The sequence below is a fragment of the Haliotis asinina genome, chromosome 9, assembly GCF_037392515.1.
Source record: "Haliotis asinina isolate JCU_RB_2024 chromosome 9, JCU_Hal_asi_v2, whole genome shotgun sequence".
In the NCBI taxonomy this organism is placed as follows: Eukaryota; Metazoa; Mollusca; class Gastropoda; order Lepetellida; family Haliotidae; genus Haliotis; species Haliotis asinina.
Window position 1 is genome coordinate 49,863,341 of NC_090288.1, and position 25,503 is coordinate 49,888,843.

The window sequence follows — 25,503 nt, forward strand, 5'->3', positions numbered from 1 at the left end:
ACTCCTTCTTCTCCAGTTCTGCTGGATCCACTCACCATGGCGGGCTCATCGAAATCTCTTCTTCCACCCGCTTCCATGTTTTTGTTTGTATGGATTCTTTCGTTCTGCTTACTGTCCGGCAATTGCCAAGCACCTCCACAACCAACTTTGGTAAGTCTTTGGCCATCATTCATGTTTCAGCTTTGTGAACCGTTATTGCGTTGTGGACGTACCTTTTTCAACAAAACCCTGAACGAACTGAACCAGAAGAAGCAGTTTCAGTGCACCCGTTCCCACAGAGTTTATTGTTTTGTTTTTTCGATATTACCATACAGTAGTCAGCGTTTGATACACAAAATCAGATATGTCTTTTGTATATTTGGATAGAAATATAACATCCTAAAAAGCATTGATACGGGGCCCGTATTCCTTAATGTGGTACAATCATCGCAAAGAAAAATGTTCTTATTATCATTCCGATGCCACGGTTACACCCTTCACACATCCCTAGACGGAATCCGAATATGCAGTCACAATCAATTTCTAGATAATTTCCTCAAGATCTCTGATCGGTTTCTGATAATGTCTTCAAGATATCGGATCGGTTTCTGATGTCCACCAGATATCGGATCAAGTTCTGAACAATGCCTTCAAGATATCGGATCAGTTTCTGTTAATGTCATCAGGATATCTGACAAGTTTCTTATAATGCACACAAGGCATCGGATCTGTTTCTGATGATGACCTCAAGATATCGGATAAGCTTCTGATAATGTTCTCATGATATCTGATCAGTTTCTGATTTACTGGTCGTCCAATTTACTCTTTTTAAAACATATTCAGCAAAATCTTTTAACTGAATAGAAATGTTTTCAGAGACAAAGCCAGTCTTAATATTGTTAGAATGAGCGCCCCAGGAAACAACGACATTTATAGCTACCAAGTCTGCAGCTTAAATCCTCAAACCCACTGTTTCCGGAAAAAGGACATTATTAATACTCACCTGAAACATCCGTGGCATTAAACGTTTCGGCCATAAATACGACTGGATATCACAAATATAGAGACGTATTCGATGGAATGTGATTTAGGATTATAACATTCAGAGCTGGCATTGTTTTATAATGGTCCTTCTTGTCATTTATTTTGATCCATCTTTATAATGTAATAAAAGGAATGTAGTAACGTTTTCAGTGTGGTCACGAAACAAACGCTAGCCCATTAACAAAAAATGATTAAATCTGGATATGTTTTGTACAACTATACATGTTGTCGCCTACACATTATTTGTATGACTTCAACTGTATATTTTCATCCTCAAAAAACATCCGAGAGTAGTTCATAAATTTGAATACTTGTATATAAACCTTCAGTCCGACTGTTTACTCACTATTTAGCTACCCAAAATGGTCAATTAAATAAGTTATATTTCAAGTATGCCTTCGAAAGCCAAAGTATGTGAATCTGGTTCTAAACTATTTTCTATTCATTTCGTGTATATGGGTCTGTGACCTCATACAGTAAACATTTTAGGATGGATTAACTACGTTTCTTTATTTAGTTCCGTCAGTATAGCTTCGTGGTAACAGAATGAGTTTCACAGAAAAAGAACGAAACGAATTTCGCAGGAATAGAGCGATACGAATTTCACAGAAACAGAATGATAGTTTCACATTTATAAATTGATAAGCGTTTCGCAGAGATAGAACGATTCGAGTGTTACACAGTGACAGAATGATAGAGGGGCAGTGGGGTAGCCTAGTGGTTAAAGTGTCCGCTCGTCACGTTGAAGACCTGGGTTCGATTCCCCACAGGGGTACCATGCATCCTATTTCTGATATCCTCGCCTCGCTAGAATATTTTAAAACGATGCTTAAACCTTTTCTTGCTCACTCACAGTAATTATGATACATAGATTTCATTGCACATACTCCGGTCCACGTGGCCTATCTTTCTATCTGCTCCACGTCACTGAAACATCATGATGTGTAGACAAGGTAACAGTTCCCCCGAGGTTGTGTGACGGTGATGTGGGGGATCACGATACGCCATTAAGGTGACAGCGTGATGTGCACGGTCGGCTGAGAGTAATCTCCCGATTAATATCTGTCACCACTGAAATCACACACAACGACATAGCACCAGGCTGCGGCATGTCCGTTGGGACTTCAGTTTTGTCCCACTGGAAAACGCCATTTTGTTGTGAGTTGACTTTCGAGGACGTAAATTATGCAGATCTGTTTCATAAGTACGCACGACGCCGGACTGCGGTCATTGCTGCTGATAGCGTTTTTATTGTAGCTCATTACTTGAACGACCAATAAGTGCTGGATGGAACCGACAGTGTGTTCCCCGCTCTTCGTATTCCACTTCTGATGATACTGCTATTACTTGCTACTGCTACTGCTACTGCTACTGCTACTGCTACTACTGCTACTGCTACTGCTACTATTGAATGTTTAGTCGCGTATTTACCTACTTCTTCGACTGCTACCCTAACTACTACTTCTTCTACTGCTACTATTGCTGCTGCTACTGCTACTGCTACTGCTACCACTAACGCTACCACTACTACATTACTACTACTACCACCACCACTACTACTACTGCTGCTGCTGCTGCTGCTACTACTACTACTACTACTACCCGGTTAGAGTTAAACTTCAACAGCCAATGTATGTAGTAAGATGCCACTAAGGGAAGAGCTAACTTGGTTGACACACGTCATCGTATCCTAGTTGCGTAAACTAATGCGCTACTTGTTGTTCACGGTTTTTTTTATTTTAAACACCAACATTTTTCATCATAGTGGCATCAAAAAAATGTTTCCATGTACAGTGGGGCTGGGCATATTACTCGTCTTACATGTATCTTGTATTTTATGACGTTTGACAAATGAATCATTACTTCATTACCGCTATTGTGAGAACCACGGGTACAGTTACGTCATCGATACAACGGCTACTACACCCACTACTGCTTCTGCTCTTGCACTTCCTGACGAAAAATAAATAAATAAATAAAAAAAAAAAGAAAAAAAAATATTCTTCAACCCATCTCACTCATTTATCACTCACGACCTATTGCTGTTGGAGACGGGAATTCAACCAGCTGAATATATTTTAAGTTAAACAGCCATGAGCACATCATCTGTCATCCAAGTTATGATCGTCGCTCATTTCCGACACTGTCAACACCAGCGTGTCCTATCCTGACAATTACAGCTTCATACGGGCTCTGTACACAAAGGCCCGCCGGGCCACAAGTAGGTCAGTGCACGTTTCGTAATGGGAGGAGCTCATAATTTTACTTGACATGTTTATTACAACTTGGAAAGGTACATGGCCTGGCTATTTACATCGCTATATTGTGAGAAAAGATGGTAGCCTAGTGGTTAAAGCGGTCGTCTGTCTCGCTACAGACCGGGGTTCGATTCCTCAAATTGATACAATGTATGAAGCCCATTTCTGGTTTCCCCCGCCGTGATATTGCTGGAATATTGCTGCAAGCGGCGTAAAACCACATTCACTAACTCACAGTATTGTGAATATCACAGTCGGTATATTTTAAGAAGTAATCGAATTTTAGCATTTATTTTCGTTTTATTTATTTATTTTATTATTTTTATTTATTTATTTATTTATTTATTTATTTATTTATTTATTTATTTATTTATTTATTTATTTATTTTATTTTATTTTTTTGGGGGGGTAGGGTGGTGGTGGTCGGGGGGGGGGGGGTGGATCTGATTTTTTGTAATGAAAAATCTATGCTTATGCGGAACTGGATGCGATATATTGTCTCTTACGATCTCATATGTAGGAATAACATTTTACATTGATATTATGATATTCATAAATTAATGGGCCGGTGGGATAGCCTTGTGCTTAAAGTGTTCGCTCCTCACGCAAACGACGTTGGTTCGAGTCAGCACATGGGTACAGTGTGTGAAACCCATTTCAGGTGTCACCAGGTGATGTTGCTTGACTACTGCCAAATACGGCATAAAATCATATTCTCTCAATGGATATGTCTTCTCCACGGATGTATAATGATCAAAATCCTTAAATATGTCATAAGTCAGAAATACGTCCTTAAATGAAATCAGTTCTAAAGCATAAATGATACAAAGATTAAAAGCGGCGTAAAACCATACTCACTCACTCGTAGACTTAGCCTTCTCCGATGAGCGCGCACCAAAAATAACTTTCGTTCCGTCCCGCAGATGTTACAAGCTCCTCACAGCCTAACTTTTCTCCCTATGGTATCAAAACCGAACATTGAAAGTTCATCACGCATTGTAACGGAGCGTGTATTCAGAAATACCTGTCTATGAAATAGGTTTGTGCCTTTTTGTTCAGAAAACAAAGGAAACAAAACAGCAGCAGCACAATAATGACAAACAAACGCTTTTCGTGTGATGAATTATACCGATCCCGGTCAAGAAATCATTTATTACATGCAAAAATGCTAACAGAATACTGTGTAAATGTATGTATCGTATTAGTGAAAACATTGGATGTTATTAGAATTAATTATAAACGTATCCATCACCAAATACGACGTATGGTACGGACGTACACGTGAGCAGCAGAAGACAAGTTCACATGTTGACCTACAGTCGATTAACGCTACACTTGGCGACTGAAATAGATTACTCTTGATGGAGAGTCTTGAGTTGGTAAACATGAATATTCACGAACTTGAATGGGATATTTACTGATTAAGGGGTCATGTCTTTGTAAGACTGCACTATTCAGTGTGTGAAGAGCTACTTGTAGGTCAGCGTTGATCATGACTGGTGAGCGTCAGACTTCACCACGTTGTCGATGCATCACCGTAACGGATGGACTATTTTTGTAACAAAAGGTGTTTTCCCCCAAGGCATAAACACCCCTCATTAACTATACGTTACAACCTAGGTCTTCGGCGAACGCTTTAACCACAAGACTACCCCACAACCCCGAATGTAACCTGTTTAGCACAGCCATGAAACAGATACAAAGCTGCCCGCTTCACTACTCTTCCTTTATGACAACAATATAATAGAAGGAAACCTTCCACTGTGGTCATACATGTCAGCGGACACATATGAGTTGTTAGAACTGGCTGAATAACTAAATTATTTCTGTCCAGCGAAACAAATATATATGGTAATCCCTAAATTCGTGACTGTTGTTTTCCACTGTTTCTACAACTTCCTGTGATAAATCTCAGTGTGCCTTGTCGAGATAAATTATCATGTCACACATGTTGAATTTGGAAATGTCACGTGCAAGCCACAATGAATTAACTGCGACTAGTACGCACGCACGCACGCATACACACAGAGCTTCCTGCCTTTGTTCAATGGTCATGTGTTAAACATGTCCGATAATACAGTTAGTATTCATGAATGTTATATATGTAAGACTAATGTTTTTCTCATCAAGCGAGCTGTCCATTTGTCTACTCGATGTCCGGCAAAACACTGATAAGCAAAAAGAAACACTTGCCGGTTCCTTCTTTTAAAAATAAAATGTGTAACGTAACCAAGGCCATCTTTGAATGTTACATAGTTGCTCCATTACAGCATAAAACATCTTGATACAACTTTTAAATATAGTTTTCAGACTGTTTTGTTTTAATACATATAAACTCGTGATACGTTTATAAAACTATAAATAGCACAAGTAAACTATTTGCTTTAACCATATATTTATAAATGTCAAAATAACTATTTGGGCCTCCTTTCACAAAGCATTAAGGTGATTGTAAGTCACTAAGGTACCCTTAGTGCAATGTCAAACTGACTGAGTGAGTTTAGTTTTACGCTGCACTCAGCAATATTCCAGCTATATTGCGACAGTCTGTAAATAATCGAGTCTGGACCAGACAATCTAGTGATCAACAGAATGATTATCAATCTGCGCAATTGGGAACCGATGATATGTGTCAAACAAGTCAGCGAGCCTGACCACCCGATCCCGTTAGTCGCATCTTACGACAAGCACAGTCACCTTTTAATGCAAGCATGGGTGTCTGAAGGCCTATTCTTCCGCGGACAATGTTAAAGAATGGGAGGTAAGGTTAACCTCAGTTAGTTTTGCTTCCTGCGTGGAAGGTGACATATCCGTATTATGGGTCACTGTGATGTTGTAACATTTTGACGGAAAATGCAGTTAATTGTCTCATTTTGTTGAAGCCCAAACCCACTGAAGTGCACTGCCTCACGTCATTTGTGTGCGCCTTAAATGAAGTTGTCAACACTCTGTCAAGTGAGCGAACAGTCTTCCATTTCACGTGTTCTTCTCGAGGAAACAGACATGCTAGTAGTATCTCATCTGTCAATCATATTGCTCATCTGGCTGCGAGCACGAGGAGCGCGTGACTTTTGATTACCACGAGGTGTCACTTATTCATTCATTCATTCAAGATAAACAGCATTGCGGCATCACCACTTTTTACTATTGGCAATATAAGACATTTGTTGGTGACAGGAATATGTGAAATATTAGTGTAACTGTGTTAATAAATATAATAAATTTTAAGCGAACGTGACGCAGTGGCATCATGTGTGTATTTTTACCCTATGATAACGCGGTACGATGTGACCCTGATATGTTCATGACAACGCGCCCACAAGCGGTCGTTTCATCTCTGGCATAATGAGTCTCAGAATATCACTATCATAGACGTTGTGAAGTTTTAAGAAATGATTAATTGTAAAGATATTCACAGTCTGTGACGGCGTTGACCCTAGACTTGCACAACGACCTTGATTTTTGCTTTCAAGTTTCAATTATTTCATTCTGATGAAGGATTATCAAGAATGACGCTTAAAAACCTTGTTCTATAATGAGACATTAACACATCAACGTGTGGCAATAGCGGCAGTGTGATGATGACTCCTCTACAATGACACATCTGTGAGGTCGTCCCAGTACTTGTGGATTGTTTCAAGGAACAGCGTTTGTTTGTTTGTGGTTTAAAACCTCACTCAGCAATATTCCAGATGTAAGGATGCAGTCGATGATTAATCGAGTCTGGACCAGACAATCAAGTGATCAACGGCATCAGCGTCGATCTACGCAGTTTGGATACGATATGTTCCAGCCAGGTCAGTGAGCCTGACCACCCGATCCCGTTAGTCGCCTCTTACGACAAGCACGGGTTGCTGCAGACCAATTCAAATTCGGACCTTCACGGGTCTGAGGGGTGAGTGGGTGGGGTTGAGGCCACCGGATTGTATTGGCCACCCAGGGCACAATGTATCAAACGAAAGCTCTTTAGGTGACAACTACATGGAAACCATATGCAGTTTGATGAGACTTTCACTGGTCTGTAAAAGAAAACACAAGGCTTTCCTCTATCATTGCCCATATGAATAACATGAGACTGACCAACACCTTGTCAGGGGATGTCGAGCTTTGGCCCAAACTCAGTATAACAAGCAATATGGCCTTATGGTGGCCATGTTTGAGGTAGTGACTCGCAGGTTCATATGGTACGACGGAGACTGTAAACCTGACCTTGTCCTTGTTTGTTTATATTTTTATATTGCCTCAACCTTTTGACACACATGTGATTGACATACAGGCATATATGCAATGTATGAAATAGATCTGCCCTGCGGCCCTCTGCTTGCTAGTTACTTGTCGGGCTTATAACTTTAATTTATAGCCAGCCCTGTCTGCCAATATATTTTCCAAGGGTATACGTTTGACCATGTCACTGACTACGGGAATATTTGTAAAATAATTGACAAATGCTGTAGCTAGACAATGTCTGTTCAGTTCATGATCAATCAAACCATAACTTCCACGCATCAGTTACCCATTTATCTAACACTAAATGTGATTGGTCTAGAGAATGCTTTCAGCCAATGAACAGTGTTGTTCCTTTCTGATAGTATGTAACAATCACACATCAAATCATAACTTACATTATTTTAACACCGTATTTCAGTTTCCAATATGAAATACAGGGCTTCGGAAATATCACAAGTGCCAACTCAGATTCTCCGTTGTTCTTCGTGCCGTAGGATTGGCACCTTGCAATCTGTTGACCTGGAGAGTTCCAGGGTTTGATGTCAGAAACACACCCATTGTGACACTCTCGGTAATATAGAAGGCTTCGGAGTTTTGAGAGAAATAATTTTCGAAAATAATTATAATGACTATAATTATGATAATTATAACTGATGATAAGAATAATTTTGAGGAGAATAAATTTAGTATCAACTGTCAGTTCATCTGATGAAGGAGTCTGAAATCACCTCGAAGCGTCGTGTGTTAAAGAATTAAGAGAAAGTTTATATCCATAAAAGATCTGGGTCATAAAAAGCAACTGAATGCCGCTCAAAGACATCAATTGTCAGAGGGTTCTGAGTAGGTTCGACTAGGCAGGCTTCCTCGAAGAAGCTCCATTCGCTGTACTGGCTGAGTGTATAAAGGGTTCCTGATGTGTCAGTCTGATTGTGCCATGATCCCTCCTCGATACTTTCCTTTATTACAACCTGTATATGATAGACAAGTTTACTGAAATAGTCAATGGAATAATTCATTAATGATTACAGTCCCATTGATATTTTAAGGCAATTTAAACTATCTAAACAATATTTGTATGGCATTCTAAATTGTTCGGATTGCGTTTTTGCAGAAAAACCGAATAACCGAACAATAACCGAATAATAACCGAATGCATATCGTGTAACATCTCAGCAAGCACCCTCTCCCCCATCACCAAATGAAATGGGAAGTAGATTCAGCGATCCCCTTGCTTTCAGTCATCACGTGCGGAACTTCATAAACACAGCCCAAAAGAAATGTATGTGTCAAAATGACAAAATAATTAACTTTTTGCTTCAGTTATAATTTCAAGAAGTTACTGACTTTGATGGATTGCCGAAAAAACATGACTCCACGTGTCCACCAGCTGATTGATGCTGTTCCTTCGTGAACGTATAATTGTCAGGTCTGATAACATATAACCTATAGTGTATCAGGTTCCACTGTTCAGCGTGACAGAGTGAAATAGAATGACTCGTCGAATTCTTAAGAAATCAGCCAGATATGAGTTTCACCATGAGGTTCTTGAGACCATACAATAATTTACAGTGAAAATAAATTGCTCTTATTCGCGTGTATTCTGTCAAACTGCGTGCTTTCAGAATGAAGAATGTCATGTGTTTTTACAGATGGGGTATCAATCAAAATATGGCGTGAAAAATTGGTGATTATTTTCTATATTTGATGTTCATGTGCTAAACCCGGGGGACAGATGGTTATTTCTGTCAAGTGATTATTATGATTATTATCTATCTTGTGATAATTGTTCACAATTGTGATAATATAATATAATAATATATTATATACATTAGGTCAAATACATATGGGTCACACATGATTGTCAAAATACCTGCGTCTTTAATAAATGGCGATATCTGAGCTAATACGTGCTCTAAGAACATGGGAAGTGGTTTCAGCAGGCGTTCAACTGTTTTTTCATGAAACAAAACAATGTCTCACAAAACGATGTACAGACTGAGTTGCGTCCCTTAACCCTTGTAGGGATCTCCTCATCGTAATGTAGGTTAGTGATCGTGGCTAGCATCATTATTCCTGACTTTGTCCTGAGCTGCTATACCTCTCGATTTACTTGGTTCTTAGATTTCTTGCATATATGTATTTGATGCTCTTACTTGTCATAGACGAGTGATTAAGACCTGAGTTCAGTTCCCCACAGTGTGTGAAGCCCATGTCTGGTGTCCCAACTGTGACACTGTAGGATATTAAACTTACTTATTCATACCTTACTTTGACTTGAATGCCCTCAAGGGTCACAATAGTCCAACAAATTACAAAACTGCGCCTCTCGAAGTTTGAGTCACGATGTTTGGTCATAAACTACTGCGTATCTTAGCCTACAGTTTCAAGAGGCGAACGTCGACGTATAATTGCCTTGTATCAGATTTTTATACGGAGTGTGACACTTTTATCGAGATGAGTACCGTATAATGACACGAGTAAAGCTTTAATCTGACAATGTAGTATATCGTGACGTTGAGGACAAAAAGCAGAGGCCATTTTATTGTAAAATACTTTCGGTTGTATTTGATATTTATGGCCGTAATGTTAATTGAAGCATGAAAATGTAAAATGTTAATATTACGAACATGAATAGATAAATATTTTATAATACGTAAGTCTAGGAGTGTGTAAATAAGAGCAATTCGATGTATTGTAGGCGGTGGCCGTGGTTTCTTTAAGCGACAACTTGTCGTTAGGGAGTTTATTTTGTATGCTGGCGATTATGTGCCTGACTCTGGAACTGAGGTTTCGAATCCCTGATGGGACGCAGCTAAACAAAACTACTTGAATCAGAACCTTAAAGAGTTTATAGTTTAACACGTTATACTTGCTGTTTATATCAATTTATTCTGGATTTGTCAGGGGTTGTTTTTCGAGTCTTTGATTATTTGCATGTAATTTCAATTATTTAGCTGATATTTGTGGGGTTTAGAAAAACCATGGGCACTGACTTGATCCTCCTCGCCACAAGGGATATCACGTGGAAGAACTCGAGCTTGGAACCTGGGCCATAACTCTTCAGAACAATTTGCTGAACCTGAAGGTCGGGCGCGCGTGTGCTCTGGGAGAAATTGTTTTCGATGCAATTGCTATAATGGATAGATTTGACCTGATCAGATTCACTTTATGTAACTGTAGCCCATAGATCCAATGAATGACGTTGTTTTCTTGCCAGGTTGCTGACTGGGTTAACCTTTTGGTGTTTTGGACAGGGTGGCTGGCTTTAGAAGGTCCATGGTTCGAATCCCAGTACTCAACTCGGAGGCTTATTTGATAAACAATGGAATATGGTGGTGCTGACAAATTCCCCAACGTCATCTCGATAGTTGGTGTATTATAACAACTGACATTTGTTTATGTTTATTTTTCAGAGTGAACTCTCAACAACAGTACAACAACTACTCTCAAGGTTCAACACTTTTCAGAGCTATGTCGAATATGAAATTAACAGACTGTGGACTGCCTTAAAATCGGTGAGTAATCTCTACACACACTCATTGTTTAATGCCCCTTGTGTAGCATCTCAAGTTGGTTTATAACATCTAGAGTGAGTCGTGTGTCTGGAATTGAACCCAGGATTTCGGCGTGACAAAAGAAAGTTTGAACCATCGGGCTATCCCGCCGCCATACCCTACCGCCATATCCCACCGCCATACCTTACCGCCATACCCTACCGCCATACCCTACCGCCATATCCCACCGCCATACCTTACCGCCATACCCTACCGCCATACCCTACCGCCATACCCTACCGCCATACCCTAACCACCCCTCAGTCTCAGTTGTTGTCAAATAACACGGTTATGGTCCGTACGATTTCATGGTACTGGTGGTGTGGATGAACAGTCGGGTTTTCTGAGATACGATTGAAGTTTACGAAACTTTGTGGAAAAGGTCTAAGAAATACTTGATTAAATGTAAACATTTAGCTCTTGTTGAGGATTCAGCGTTCACCCTGGTGAGACAAATGAACAAGTTGAATACAAAGGTGACTTGCGTTGTGTGTATTTTACAGACTGGACCTAATGGATATGAACACCCTGTCGACCTTCAACCAACTAAGGCAAAGGTCGAGGTCAATCCTGCCAAGGATAGCGCCGTCTACACGATTGAATACAAAGCCATTAAGGAACCACGAGTTATCTGGAGAGTCAACACAGAACCTGCCGGTAGGTGACGCTTTGAAAATTTTCATCGCATTCATTGTTTTTTATGAGTCATTTATACCTTGCACAAACCTCACGCCATGGTCTAATACGTCTTGGTGTCTCAGATTCGTTTTGTCTATCACTCTGCCTATCTGTGGGTGAACAAAGACACTAGCGCCAAGTATAGCGATTATGAACAGAACCAAAATGGTTGATATATTTTTATGCGATAAAGCGGTAGTTGATATAATTTAACAATCACAGTTTGTAGAGCAGCACACTGGGTTCTCATTATTTCTAACATATGTTTTATTGGAATTACTCATTCAAGTGTGAAGTACAGGTTCAGTCGTCAGTAGACAAAGTCAGTGATGTAACCCACTCGGACACCTCAGCTTCCACACAGATTGAAGTTGGACATTACATCGTATGAATGTTTCTATGTAAACATGCTCCGTTTAGACCCAGTTAATTCGGTTCACGGTAAGGGTAATTCGTTTGGAGAGGGACTCACAGCATTATTCATCTGATATACTTTATACACAGCATGGCGACGGACATAGGCTGTATAACTGAGGGATTAAGTGTGGAAGGAATGACGCCGGTTGACAAAATATTTCAGAAAAATGACCAATAGTATTGTTTTCAGCCGTGACGATACGGGATTGAGTTGGCCTTCAGCAGCCCATGCTTGTTGTAAGAGGCGACAACGGAATCGGGTGGTCAGGTCAAGGTATCCCAGATACGGAGATCGATGTTTATGATGTACGGTCTTTGAATGGCAATTAGAAGAGATACACATAAATTCAAGACTTGTATCAGACTCGACTATTTACAGACCGCCGCCATATGGCTGAATATTGCTAAAAGCGGCGTTAAACAACAAACAAAACCACATGTCGTTACACTATCTGAAACTGTATGGAGTTCATTCTGTTTCTAACTGTAGGTAACAGCAAACCCCAAAAGATTCTGAAAGACACCCCAGGCTCGCTTGATGGCGGTTTGTACATAATTATGATAACCCACCCTCGAGTACCCGGGGTAATAGTGCACATAATGTTCCCATACTTAGCTTGATACGGACGTGTGCATCTGTTACTGCTGTCATGGCCCCGTCTGGGCAGGGCCCACATGCACAAACAGATCTTAGCAATGCAACTATCTTGAGCCTATGTTGGAGAATGGGAGTTACAATCACTGTAGCAGTAAGGTTGCTTTGTGCAGGTGGGCCCAGGCTTGGGTTCAAAGCCGTTTAGCATGTCTACCAATCTACCACTGAACTCAGTCGAATGCAGCAATCCCTTATAGTTTTTTTTAAAACTAGAATAAGAAAGCCTTGCTATTTGTTATTCCGCAACAGAAATCCCAAACATCCCAACAGAAACCTCAGCCAATTCTTGGTCAAAAACTTAATTGTGAGCGAACTGGTAAGTTTTGAGAAACCGACCGAGACAGTTATGGCCATAGCAGTGCACTGTCCCCGGGTATTCTTGGTTTGGGGCGTGTGCGTAAAGTATTTTGTCAACACAAAGTCGACTTTATGTCAGGGCGGAAAATTGGGCACAGCCAGAGCACGAAGCTGTCAGTCAAGGCACTGTTTCACAAACCTATCTGTCTATGTATTGCAGCAACCGATCTCCTAATATGGCTTTGTGAATCTCGGCAGTAAGTCATTATTGGAAATACGATCGAGTCTAACATAGGTGATGCAGAGCTGTCTTATTTCATCATAATACTGACTGAATAAGGTTTTACGCCGCTATAGCATTATTCAAGTAACATCACGGCGGGGGACACGTACAATGGACTTCACACATTGTACCCATGTGGGGACTCGAACACGGTCTAACCACGAAACGACCCCATTCCTCAGTTGAAGAGTACACCCGCAATACTAATCTGCTCTTCTGATATCCATGTATTTAAAGGTCGTGTCTTTTAAGCAGTTTACCGTGGACTTATTCGACAAGAACTTAAAATGAATTGAATATCGGTTCGTTTTTAACGTAGTTGATAAAGTTCTCGTTCGTAACACCATGGCACTGGACTGTGTGGGTTCGGTGCTCTAACTATTTATACAATGAATAAAGCTAATGCACAACAGGCATTGAAGTCCGTTCATAATGTCAATCAGCTTGAATAGCAATGAGTCCTTTCTACATACGCAGAACACTTGAAACCACCTGACTCCTGCAGATAGTAAGAAGAGGGTGTAATATGTAGCTGTCACGTGATGATACTAGCACGGCCTTCAACTGTCATCGTTGACATGGCCTCACGTACAATGGGGCATCACGTGCGTCATCGTGTCCCGTACAAGAAGTTCAATGTGCGTTTAATGGGTTCCTGCCTAAAAGAAGTACAACGGTTTTGAAACTGCCTTTCCCCCCTATAATTGCTTTTGTTTATTGATGAGGAATTGAACGGGTGAACTGATAAGGTGAAAACGTTATGCTAATATACAGTGGTGTTTAGACACCTTGGTTTGTATACTTCAAATGGAGCTGAGAATAAAGTTTGATATCATGCCGATCCATTGGGAGGAGTAATGGAGCTTTGTGCACGCTCCTCGGCGATTTTTTGAGTGAGTGGTTATAGCTTTGCGCTGTAATATTACTTAGAGGGGCAACGGATATCGGCTTTAAAAATGTACTATTGGGGCACTGGAACTGCATCGATGTGACGATATTTGTTTTAACTATGGGCGCATCAGTCACTGTAATCAATTTATTTGATTAAGTGAAGCTTCATCAGAAACTTTTTCTTTGGCACTGTAAGTACTATGTTTGTGTTGATGATGATTTCAATTTTACAAATTCAGCCATCAGCGACGAAGGTATCATCACTAAAGTGTTCAGGAACGGCAGGGGTACGACCACCCTCCGTATCCACCCGTCCAAGGAGATCGTCGCCTCCGTGATAGTCGATCACGTGACCTTCGTCCTCAGCTTCAGACCAAATCCGAACAAAACAGCCGAAGTCGTTCTCCGTCCCACCAACTTCGAGGTCGACGCCGGTCCTCATGGCAGCTTCAACTACTTCAAAAAGAAGGCAATGCAGATCACAGTGTCCTCCCCAAAATTCTACCCCGGGTTCACCTCCCCAAATGACTATCAGTGGAGTTTCTGGATGGCCAACACTACCGCTGTTCCCCCGGTCATAGAGGAGTACCCACAGTGGAGAGAGATCCAGGGGGGCGTGGTCAGGGTGGGGCCCATCAGAACTTTGAAGAAAAACGACATCGGGTCTGATTTGAAGATTACCTACGAATTGATGACGGACAAGGGGGATTACGATGGTATCCTCATCTTCTCAAAATATTACACTGCCACTGAGCGGGATTCTGTCCTCACAGGACTTACAGAGATGCGATATGTGTTTGTCCACCGCTCCGACAGGTACGACCCCTTCCCCAAAGGCTTCATTGCCTTTGTACGACGTGACCCGCCTCTGAAACCGTGCATCTTCAACCAGACCTGCTCCATCGCCTGTCATGCTGTTGGTGTCGTCCCAGAACGCATCCGATTGTACAAGGTAAGACTTACTCAGTCCTTGGTTGGACTCCTTGTATGGGTACAGGGCAGTGGGGTAGCCTCGTGGTTAAAGCGTTCGCCCGTCAAGCCGATAACCCGGGTTCGATTCCCCACATAGGTACAATGTGTGTAGCCCATTTCTGGTGTCCCCAGCCGTGATATTGTTGGAACATTGCTGAAAGTCAACTGACTCACTCACCCACATTCGAATGGGTACATTGTATTGAGCACGTTTCTGGTGTCCGCTATGGAATTGTTGAAGCAATATTACTTATTCACCAGGGCTCGCATATTCGATAAAGTTGCGCTAACCTCGATCTCTGGATAAAGTATCGCGGTTCTTACGACCGCAGTATATGAGCCCCTAGATTTTCAGTTCCAGTTTACCGAAATATCAAGTGTGGGCATGAGGAAACAGCCTGGTTCCCAGAGTCTGTTGCGCAGACGCTTCGAGACTGACAGTGTCAAAGCGTTAGCGCAGCAGATCCCGGGAACTAGACTAACTATAGAAAAAGTAAGGGCGATGACTAGGATTATCTCGAAATCAAGACCACTGACAATTTTAATGGACATGACGACATCCTATGTTCCATAAAGCATTTTAGGGCAATTGCCAAATCAACATTGATTCTGGGCTGTAATTCGTCTTGTTTGGTACGTCAGACCGGGCACCTGGAGAATGGAAAGAGTGGGGCGATGATTGTCAGAAGCATGGGAATGAAGGACTCTTTTAGCTTTATCGATATATGTGAGTCATGTCCATACAAGGGATCCCCACAACTCATGATAATAAGTAAATCAACCAGCGTTCAACACACTGATGTCGTGTATTGCAGGTTCAGATCGACAAGTCCCTGATGGAGGTGAAGCTGCCTAAGCTGGAGGTGCGCGAGCCGTACATGTTGTACAACCACTACGGTATCAAACAGATGATGGAGGAGGATGAGGGAGAGTATGTCTGCGTCGCTTTCAGCGGCACCAAGCACACGGAAATGAGAACGTCGTTGTTACTGAGTGAGCCCGTGCAGTACGTCAACAGCTCATCCGGCGTTGTGTACGGACCAGAAACAGTACGTATTCACTAAACCAGCGTGTTAACTACGAACTGTCTCACAGTCCCTGAACCACACTATTTTCCCTTTGCCTGTCCCTCCTTGCAAGACAAAGCCGTAAATGAAACAGTTCTAGCTAGATTTCCACAGGTTCTGAATCTCCCAACTTCACTGGGGCTCCTTTACAGTTTCAATGAAAATTCTTTGTTCCAGTCATGTTTGTATTGAGACCGAGAGGTTGTTTCCGACGGGCTTGTTCATGTGCTTAGCCTGACGAAACAACTCACATCCTGCCCCGATGTAGCTTAAATATTGTGACTGCGGCGTTAAACAACATATCTGCAGCTCTATGGCGTTTAGATGTTTCGTCATACTGTCATACGATTTATGACAATACAATATACATATGTTCAAATACCTCATCTCATCCATGAACTTGTTGCTCCAGGTGACTGTGACATGTGCCGCTAGGGGGCGTCCACTTCCCCACGTGACCATGTTCGAGAACTACGCGTACCAGAACGAGATCAACACCATGCCACCATATTACAGGGTCGAGCGAACCGTCAGCCGAATTCGCGGCGAACATATCGCCACCATGACAGTGTTCATCAACCGCCAGTACATGCCTGTTCATCTGTGGAGAATTATATGCATGTTTGATAACCCCTTCCAACTCTCAGCCACTGACTTCGAGATTAAGGCCAACTCTCCGGGTCCTGTTCCTCCGATGGGACCCCGGCCGACATGGGGTAATCCTGCCGCACCCCCAAGGAATGTGTAATGTGGGTCGAAGAACTTTTAAAATGGACTCGTCTTGATCAGTACTTCACGGGCATGCATTCACATCATCATGCATCGCCCGCCAATACACACATCCGCTTTGGTGGATTAGTTGTCACGCACCGTATTTCCCCTAATAAGCGCCTGTTGTAAAGCAGCTCACATATAATTAAGGTAATTACACCAAGCAAGCACAAAGCGCCGGGCCTCTTATAAGAGCTGGGATATAAGTCTTGAAGTCCGTTTAAAAAATAAGCGCATGGGCGCTTATTATAGGACATACGGTATTTCCATTTTGAGCTAACATTGCAATGAGTACGAACTAAAAAAGATGTGCATGGTTTTTGCAGGTGTTTTGCCCTGGGTGTCGGGATCCAAATTGTGGGTTAACTTTCTGGGTAGAATTGGATACGCTGCCATGTGTATTCAGGGGTTGTTAGGGAGGTTGTGTATGTAATCCCGTGAAGTAAGACAGATAGAGACTGGTCACACTTTACCTTCACTGACCACTGCCAAGTGGTTCAGTCCTTGACGTGGGGCTCTTAATCGTGACTGAATCACATTGGACTGGATTGGTAAATAATGCAAAATCTTTAATGCGATTACAAGGAAACTGTTGTATTAAATTGATTTATTGTTCTAATTTACAAAATAACAAAGGTGAAAATACTATTGTACATTGTTTCACAACGTTGGATTGAGGTTGTTTGGATGAAATGTGGAATCTTAAAACAATCAGAAGAAAACTGTTACATTAAATTTATTTATTGTTCTGTACTACAAAGTTAAAAACACATTGTTTTACCGTGTTGGATTGTGCTGTTCATAAATACAGAATCCTAACATGGTTGCAAGAAAACTGTTGATTTTGTTTATTATTTTCATTTACCAGACTACAAGCATAAAACACATCTTCACCTTTATTTAATATGCTGGACTGGGTCGGTTGATAAAATGTCAAAACTTATCACGACTGAAATAACACTGTCATAAAATTTAAAAGTTCAAATTTACAAATCAACAAGTGTAACCACTCTACTCACATTGGTGTATATATGCCTTGCGCTGTGAACCAAGTGCTTGGTATTCTGAATGTTGTTTTGTGTACATATACTAAATAACTAGAAGCATTTGTGTAATTGTTCATAGGAATTTATCACACATGTAGCTTTATGTTGTGAAGAATAAAAGGCAAGGGACGATTAGTTACACTTTGTTTATTTATGTATTTACATAATATACGGAAAGAAGGGAACAGATAGCGCAACTGTCCTTGGCCCCGTTTCACAAAGCCCTCGTAGCGCTACGACTGTCATAGGTCAATGTAAGATACGAATGTTACGAGAGAAGTTACGACATCTTAAACTTACGAGAGCTTTGTGAAATGGGGCCCAGATTCCGCCCACAAAGCGATCTTAACAATGCGATTGTCTATATTAAGGTGTGTTTTAACACTGTAGTCGCCTTGTGGAAGGGACTGAGTGAATGATACAATCTGTTGTACACACACTCTATTGTCCCATCACCTTGCTAATCTGGAAATCCTTTATTCGGAGCGCTCGTTTTCGGACAACTGCTTACATGCATACGAATGCACAAACTAAAATTTGTCCTTTGTGGAAATTTCATTTCACTGAGAGCGATTCCTTGAGGTTCTACTGTTCATACCGATTCAAGCAAACTGCACCGTATTTCTTCTCTTCAGTTTTAATAAATACCTACTTACACAAGAGCCAAAACATGTTTCATTGAATCACCCACAAGTCAATCTATAAAAGGAATATAAAAAAAAGGAATATAAAAATACATATAATTACTGTAATTACAAACACAATCGGAGTTTTCCGATGCATATATGTTCTGTTTATTCTGGCATTACTATTCACAATGACTGTTTCAGAATAATACACGATGACGTGATAAATAGCCTGTGATCAGAGTTCAAGCCCTTGATTAAACAGACTCCTTGCTTTCGGGTATCATGCATGCTCGTGCTTTAATAATGCAATGCAATGTATCGTATATGTTGAGCAAATATTAAGTGTATTATACACCGGCGGGAGTGTTGCATTAAAGCTGTACATGTTCACCCGATATCATGCACGAAGCCTTTTTGTGCCAGGCAACCATGCCATTTCTTTAAGAGCACAAAAATAACAAAATCAATAAATAAAAATGATTTAAAATAAAATTAAAAATGGTAACAGATGTGTGATGCACAGAGTGGGTAGGATCCATCGTCGAGCTAGATCAGGACAATGGAAGGCACATTCGGTGATCGCAACCCCGCGGTTTGGGACGTTCAACATGACGTCTCCTGTTAGTTGGTTTGGTCCAGAAGTGACCATATATGGCTACAAACAAACGTGCACGTGGTTTAAGCGTTCGTTCGTCAAGCCGAAGGCCTGGGTTCGATTCTCCACATAGGTAAAGCCCATATCCGGTGTGCTCCTTGGTGATATTGCTGGAATATTGCTAAAAGCGGCGTAAAACTAAACTCACTCATTGTGGCAAAAAGCAAGGAGCGCCGATATTGTGTTGATAAACAGACCCACACACACCCACACACCCACACCCACACCACACCACACACCACCACACCCCCAACAAAAAAAAAAAATAAAAAAAAAAATAAAACAATGAAATAAAAAGAAATAAAAAAAGGGGTGTAATCAGGATTCAACCAAACAACCAAATACGGGTATGCCGTATTTTCCGCCAGACCCGGTCCATGTCCACTACATCCTGGGTAAATATTGTACCTACAAGTCTTCAATCAAGCATGAATACCCTATCTAAATCTAACAGTCAACACCTTCAAAACAGAGCTTTAAGGGCGAAAAACAGAGATAAAAATCCCAGTGTGAATGAGAATGTGATAAAGCCGGCTGAACATGTTGAGGGGCTTGTGGGGTGACTTGTGGGGCCGGTGGGGTGAGGCGTTGATGGTGTGACCACCAAAGAAAAGTTCCCGATCTGCTGGAAGACTGCAGAATATGGGGATATCTTCCGATAAAACACTGGGGGCTGACCCACTGCAGCGTTGACCTTGACCGTTTGGGATCCTGCGTACTCTTTGCCAGTCCAAAGGAAGATCCAATTGGAATTTGGGTCATTCGGCAGATAGACGTCCCACTGTGTCTGATTGGCTAAAAATACCGGCGCGACCAAAAGGTCATCTCCGTACATATACTGATAAGTGACGTCATAGGTATTTACGTCATCTTCGTAGTTTAATAATAGAGGGCGCTGTGCAGGGATCCCTGTCTGTGACGTCACGTGAACGACATTTTTGCTATAGTTTTTTAACAGGGTGAACATCTGACAGAGACGTGCCATCTTGACCGTTATCCATTTGTTGCTGTAGAACTGGACATTGGCAGTTGGCTGGTTTCCTGAACAAATCGAAAAGAAAGGGCAGATTAACATGCAGTGTGTCTGAAAGCCCCATATCCTTAACAAATATGACGAAAAAAACCACGATTTCTGTCGTGAATAAACGCAATGTATGGAATCCTAGAAGGGACATCTAAGGCGACTATTTCCCTTACTAAGGAAGTGAAATCCCAAATATGACATATGTTGCATTTGACCACTTTCTAAGTGGCATCGTGTAATCATAGCTTTCGGCCATGGGAGCCGTGCCAATTCACACTTATCAGAGGGGTACACAAAGTACGCAGGCTAGACTACCAGTTGTCCGACTTTCATTTTTGTGGAAGTCGCGGTGGCTGAGCGGGCTAAGAGGCTGACTTTGTGTGTTGGCGATTAGGTGCCTGACTCTGAGGGTGCGGGTTCGAATCGCGGATGGGACTCAACCAAAAAAGTACTAGAAAAGTACTACTACTTTACTAAGGAAGTGAAATCCAAAATATGACATGTGTTGTATTTCCCTTCTAGGATTCAAAAGTAATGGTAGGGGAAAACACAACTGATCTTTTACATCAATAAATTCAAGTGATATAGGGAGTTAAAGGAAACAAAAGCAGTGTATAGATATCCAAGATCGCAAAGGGACAGGTGATATCAAGCATGCCGATTTAGCATCCAAAACTGTGTTCCACAGGACATATCGCTTATGTGAGGTTATATGACATCTCCTTGGATATTTCGCTTTGATATCAGATTTTTGTTCAATACCCTGATAATGCTATTGCGTCATGAACTTGTTGACGTCATAATGCTAAGACATCGCTGAACTGTAAGTCTAAAGGTAGTATGAAAGCAAACCTTTGTAACTTTATCAACTCGTATTGATATAATTGATATCAGTTGATACTTGAGTGAGATTCTCTATGTACTTCCCATGTCCCGTATTCCTTGAATGACAATGGACATATACATTGTGAATATAGCAGACGTGTATTTTATTCTACCTTCGTGAGTTCGAAACATGGGTCCAAACACTGCATGTTCAGCTCCCCGAAGCAACCTCTCCTCAGTCCGAACCAGCCCCATTGCAGCAGAGGTAGTGTACCCCCCTATGTCGAAATGGGTGAGTCCGTGTGACGTTATTCCCATCGATAGGGCAGCAGGTATGGTTGAGGCGAGTCCATCTGCGTAGCTGAAGTCAACGTTCTGGTCCCCGGCCCACATCATGACGCTGTAATTGCCGGTGCCTAAACAGCAATAATAATAATTATTATTATCCGAGTTCTATAACAGATAGTATCACGTATCAGTATCCTTTATAATCATTTCAATAACAGTATCAACCCAAATATCTACGTCTTCAGCAAACCCTAAAGTTGGTTGACTCAATTGAGAAATGTCTTCATATCCCAACTGCGCAGATCGATGCCCATGATGTGTTGTTATGGGAGTGTATTTTCTGTAGATTATGTTGTTACATAAGTAATAATTATCACTGGGTCACAATATGAATATCGGACATCGTTAATGTTTGTTGTTTAACGCCACACTGAGTATTCTTATAAATGCGTGAGTTGTTTAACGCCACACTGAGTATTTTTATAAATGCATGAGTTGTTCAACGCCGTACTCAACAAAAGTCAACGGTGGACTGTGTACGATGGTGTTTGGCCAGCAAACCCTTGATTAACATTATGAACATCGATCTCCTTGACTGGGATACGAGGAAATGTGTCAACGAGCAGGCTTGACCCACTAATCAAGACACTTGTTTCATACGAGAAGCAGTTGTTGATAAAGCCTATTTCTAACTATTATCTGGAGAAACTGCACCTGTAAATCCTGCCCTCATGAAGAACACAATATCGCCTTCCGTCCCTGTCTCCTGTAGAGCCTCACGGTTCATGCGGGCCCATAAAGTGGGCCACTCGTTGTGTCGCATCGTCGCTGTGCCGTTGTGCAACGTCGCGTAGGCTGGGGTATATTCCCCGAAATCGGCCATCCAGCCACCAAAACCAAAGTTTATGACATTCTTGATGAGTATCTCTGAAACAGACGACGAAGACCCAGTGTACAACGATGTTCCTGGCAACCGTCAGTTCATGCCTCACTTATTTGTTAACATAGCACAAAGATCCCGCAGGTTCACGAATGTCTACGTGCGCTTTAAGGGACCTATCGCATATCCACAACAGGCGGGTGAGTCAGTGGGTGTGGCTTTACGCCGTTGTTAGCAATATACCAGCAACATCATGGCGGGGACACCAGAAATGGGCTTGTACATTGTACCCATGCTGAGAATCGAACCCGGGTCTTCTGCAGGAAGAGAGAACGCTTTAACCCCTGGGCTATCCAACCGTCCCATATTACGACATGCTACAGCATCCGAACATGTTTCATTTAAGAAAATAAACTGTAACCCGTCTGTCTGTGTTACAATGGTAAAGATTCCATGTCGCACTTTCTCCTATGAGTGCTTTGGGACGTGCAATTCTAACACTACACGTCACGTCGTGCTTAACTGATGCATAGATTAATACTTACTCGAGGCATAGGCATGTTTATCAACAACATTCCCATTAATCACTTAAAGAATTATCTGTTTTATTATGAGACACTGAAACATGAACTATTTATAGCAGTTAAAATCTCTAGTGAGTGAGTGAATTTAGTTTTACGCCGCTTTTACCAATATTCCAGCAATATTATGGCGAGGAACACCATAAATGGGCATCACGCATTGTGATCATGTGGGGAATCGATCCCAGTTCTTGCCTGGAACGAGCGAACGCTGTAACCGCTAGGCTACCAAACTACCTGAGACTGTTAACTACCAAGACTAATCTTCTCATTGATCAGCTAAATCAACCTATCCAGTTTATAACGAACTCAAATGCAATATTACTAGTTACAACAGACACATGCATGTTTATTAGCAACATTCCCATTAATCAATTACATAAGTAATTCTTTATTATTAGCCACTACAACTATTCACAGCACTGCAATTTACCAGCCTCCCAAGATCCCGGACGAAGCAGACGGGCGTTACTATGGATACCCACCGTTCTTGTACCACTCGAATGCTTCTGGGTTTGTCAGGTCTATGGTGCCGCAGTAGAACTCGCCGAAATTCTGGACCAGTGTCTTTCCCTGTGAGTTCTGTATGAAGTAGCCCTTAGCGTCTGCTTGTTTGAACAGCGTCCCATTGGCGTTGAGGTTCGGGTTGACGTACACGAAGACGCGGATGCCACGGGCCTTGAGTGTGTTGATGGTCTTGTCCAGACCTTCAAAGAGAACACGTGAATTTATAAAGTATGTTCTCTGTTGCGTTGAGCTTTTAATCAACCTCCTTCATTCTGATCGCTGCTTGAACCTTATATCTTTGTCAGTTTAGCGACAGACGTTGCCTCAGACACCATGACTCTCAGTTATCCGCTGTAAGGAATAATCAAATACTGAGGCTTGTCTTGCGTTATACAACTGAACATGAGAAACAATGCTTGTCCAGAATTAAACATGTACCACTACTTATGGACAATGCGAAACAATGCTTATCAGGAATTAACAGGTTACTGATTCAACAGGTTCCACTGCATATAGATATCCGGCAGTTTGCTACAGGCTGTGCTGTGCAAGAGTCATTAAAACCAGAAACTCTTATAAACCTGTGAAACGAATTGTAAACAGTTAAAGCGACATGCAAAACACACAAACATTTAGTTCTTGAAAGAATGTTTATGACAGCCGATTCATATACGTTATCCTGCTTATCTACATACCGATATAAACACCGATAGATATATCCACCGGTAATCGGTAGATCAATGGAAAATCGATTACCTGGGTACCTATCGGGGTTCCACTTCCAGTCCCAGAAAACTCTCTGTCCAAATGAGGTGTAAATAGTTCCGGACCAATCTTGTATCCATACGCCAGTCAATTTTAGACCATGAGCTTCCGCCAAGTCTATATAATCCATCATCTTTGGGTAAAAACACATAATGTGGATTATGAAAGAACTGAAATAAATGAACCGCGAAGGTGTAATGTAATATGATATATCCTTATTATTTTTCTCAAATGTTTCAAAGATCCTTCCGTATACCGTTTTACTTGGTCCCACCTGTTCCAACTGAACCTCGGCCAAATCTGTCAAAGAATCCATTTTGCATAACAGAGTAACGACTTGTGGATTTTGTTGTATGGCTCAACGACACGTTGAGCATTATTCTAGCTATATTTGGATTGCTTGTAAATAATCTTGTCTCAAAAAGACAATCCAGTGATTGATATCATGAGCGTCAGTCTTTATTAATCGGATACGATGACATGCATCAAACAAGTCAGCAAACAGTCCAGAAGCTTAGGTTGCCGAAGACGAGGACTAATAAGATCTTCGCTGTCTCATAAATTGTCAAATTGTACGAACTGTAAACATTAGGATCTATCATTGTATCGATTACTATGAAATCATGTATCGATTACTGCCATTTGTACCCCCTAATGGTGAGGAGACGAGAAATGGGGCTTAACGTCGCTCCTGTGGCGACGTTCATATAAGCGTGTATGTGTGGGTGCTCGTATTAGCCCTGAGACGTGTAGTGCTAGCCCCCTGAGATACGAGCCGCAGGTAAGCATAAATACCCTAGTCAGACACATTCACGTCAAAACATTGATTTCAAAACTGGCTCGTTTCATAGCTACTGGGTTCCGTCCTATTGCGCAACTTGGCGCGATAACCAGTCCAGAATGTATAGACTATGTCATTTAAGTGGATGCAGGAATATTAATCAGTATTATTTGATAAGTGTAAGCAATGTTTTTGTGTATATTGCAATACTACGCTCCTTTTAATCCTTGCAAACACAGGGTATAGCTTGCTCTGTCGTACAGCGATCTCTGACAAACGGAAACCTGGAAATCGTGGAAATCTCAAAACGAGGCTCTGCCACTAGAAAGGTTTGGCGGTCTGGTACAGAACTAATATCACATCAACCTCACTGTGCGTTACAGAATAAGCGCAAAAACACATAACAGATTTAACCAGTGAGCCAGGTGC

The 25,503-nt window shown here is 41.5% G+C and overlaps 2 protein-coding genes across 4 annotated transcripts in view; one reads left to right on the top strand and one right to left on the bottom strand.

Moving 5' to 3' along the window:
- Window positions 1–18,274, top strand: LOC137295616 (uncharacterized). The gene is made up of 7 exons (XM_067827057.1): window positions 1–150; window positions 10,922–11,023; window positions 11,566–11,719; window positions 12,648–12,701; window positions 14,523–15,235; window positions 16,071–16,304; window positions 16,735–18,274. The coding sequence occupies exons 1-7, from the start codon at window positions 37–39 to the stop codon at window positions 17,068–17,070; spliced, it is 1,707 nt and encodes a 568-aa protein (XP_067683158.1). The 5' UTR covers window positions 1–36; the 3' UTR covers window positions 17,071–18,274.
- The window catches only part of LOC137295609 (sulfoquinovosidase-like), a 23,223-nt gene continuing 15,994 nt past the window's right edge, over window positions 18,275–25,503 (bottom strand). For 2 of the 3 annotated variants that reach the window (XM_067827046.1, XM_067827048.1), the window contains exons 6-10: window positions 24,285–24,426; window positions 23,507–23,728; window positions 22,275–22,487; window positions 21,446–21,688; window positions 18,759–20,464 (exon numbers count right to left, since the gene is read on the bottom strand). In XM_067827046.1, the coding sequence (XP_067683147.1) occupies window positions 19,887–20,464; window positions 21,446–21,688; window positions 22,275–22,487; window positions 23,507–23,728; window positions 24,285–24,426 (1,398 nt within the window). In that variant the 3' untranslated portion in view covers window positions 18,759–19,886. Of the gene's footprint in view, window positions 20,465–21,445; window positions 21,689–22,274; window positions 22,488–23,506; window positions 23,729–24,284; window positions 24,427–25,503 lie in introns of all 3 variants that reach the window. The other variant, XM_067827047.1, reaches the window with a different exon arrangement.

What these genes read in the sequence shown, in the direction of transcription:
- LOC137295616 (XM_067827057.1), top strand. Translation starts at nt 37, where the DNA reads ATGGCGGGCTCATCGAAATCTCTTCTTCCACCCGCTTCCATGTTTTTG. An exon ending in CCCAGGCTCGCTTGATGGCG is followed by an intron (nt 12,702 to 14,522) that starts GTTTGTACATAA and finishes TTACAAATTCAG; the next exon opens with CCATCAGCGACGAAGGTATC. An exon ending in TTGTGTACGGACCAGAAACA is followed by an intron (nt 16,305 to 16,734) that starts GTACGTATTCAC and finishes TTGTTGCTCCAG; the next exon opens with GTGACTGTGACATGTGCCGC.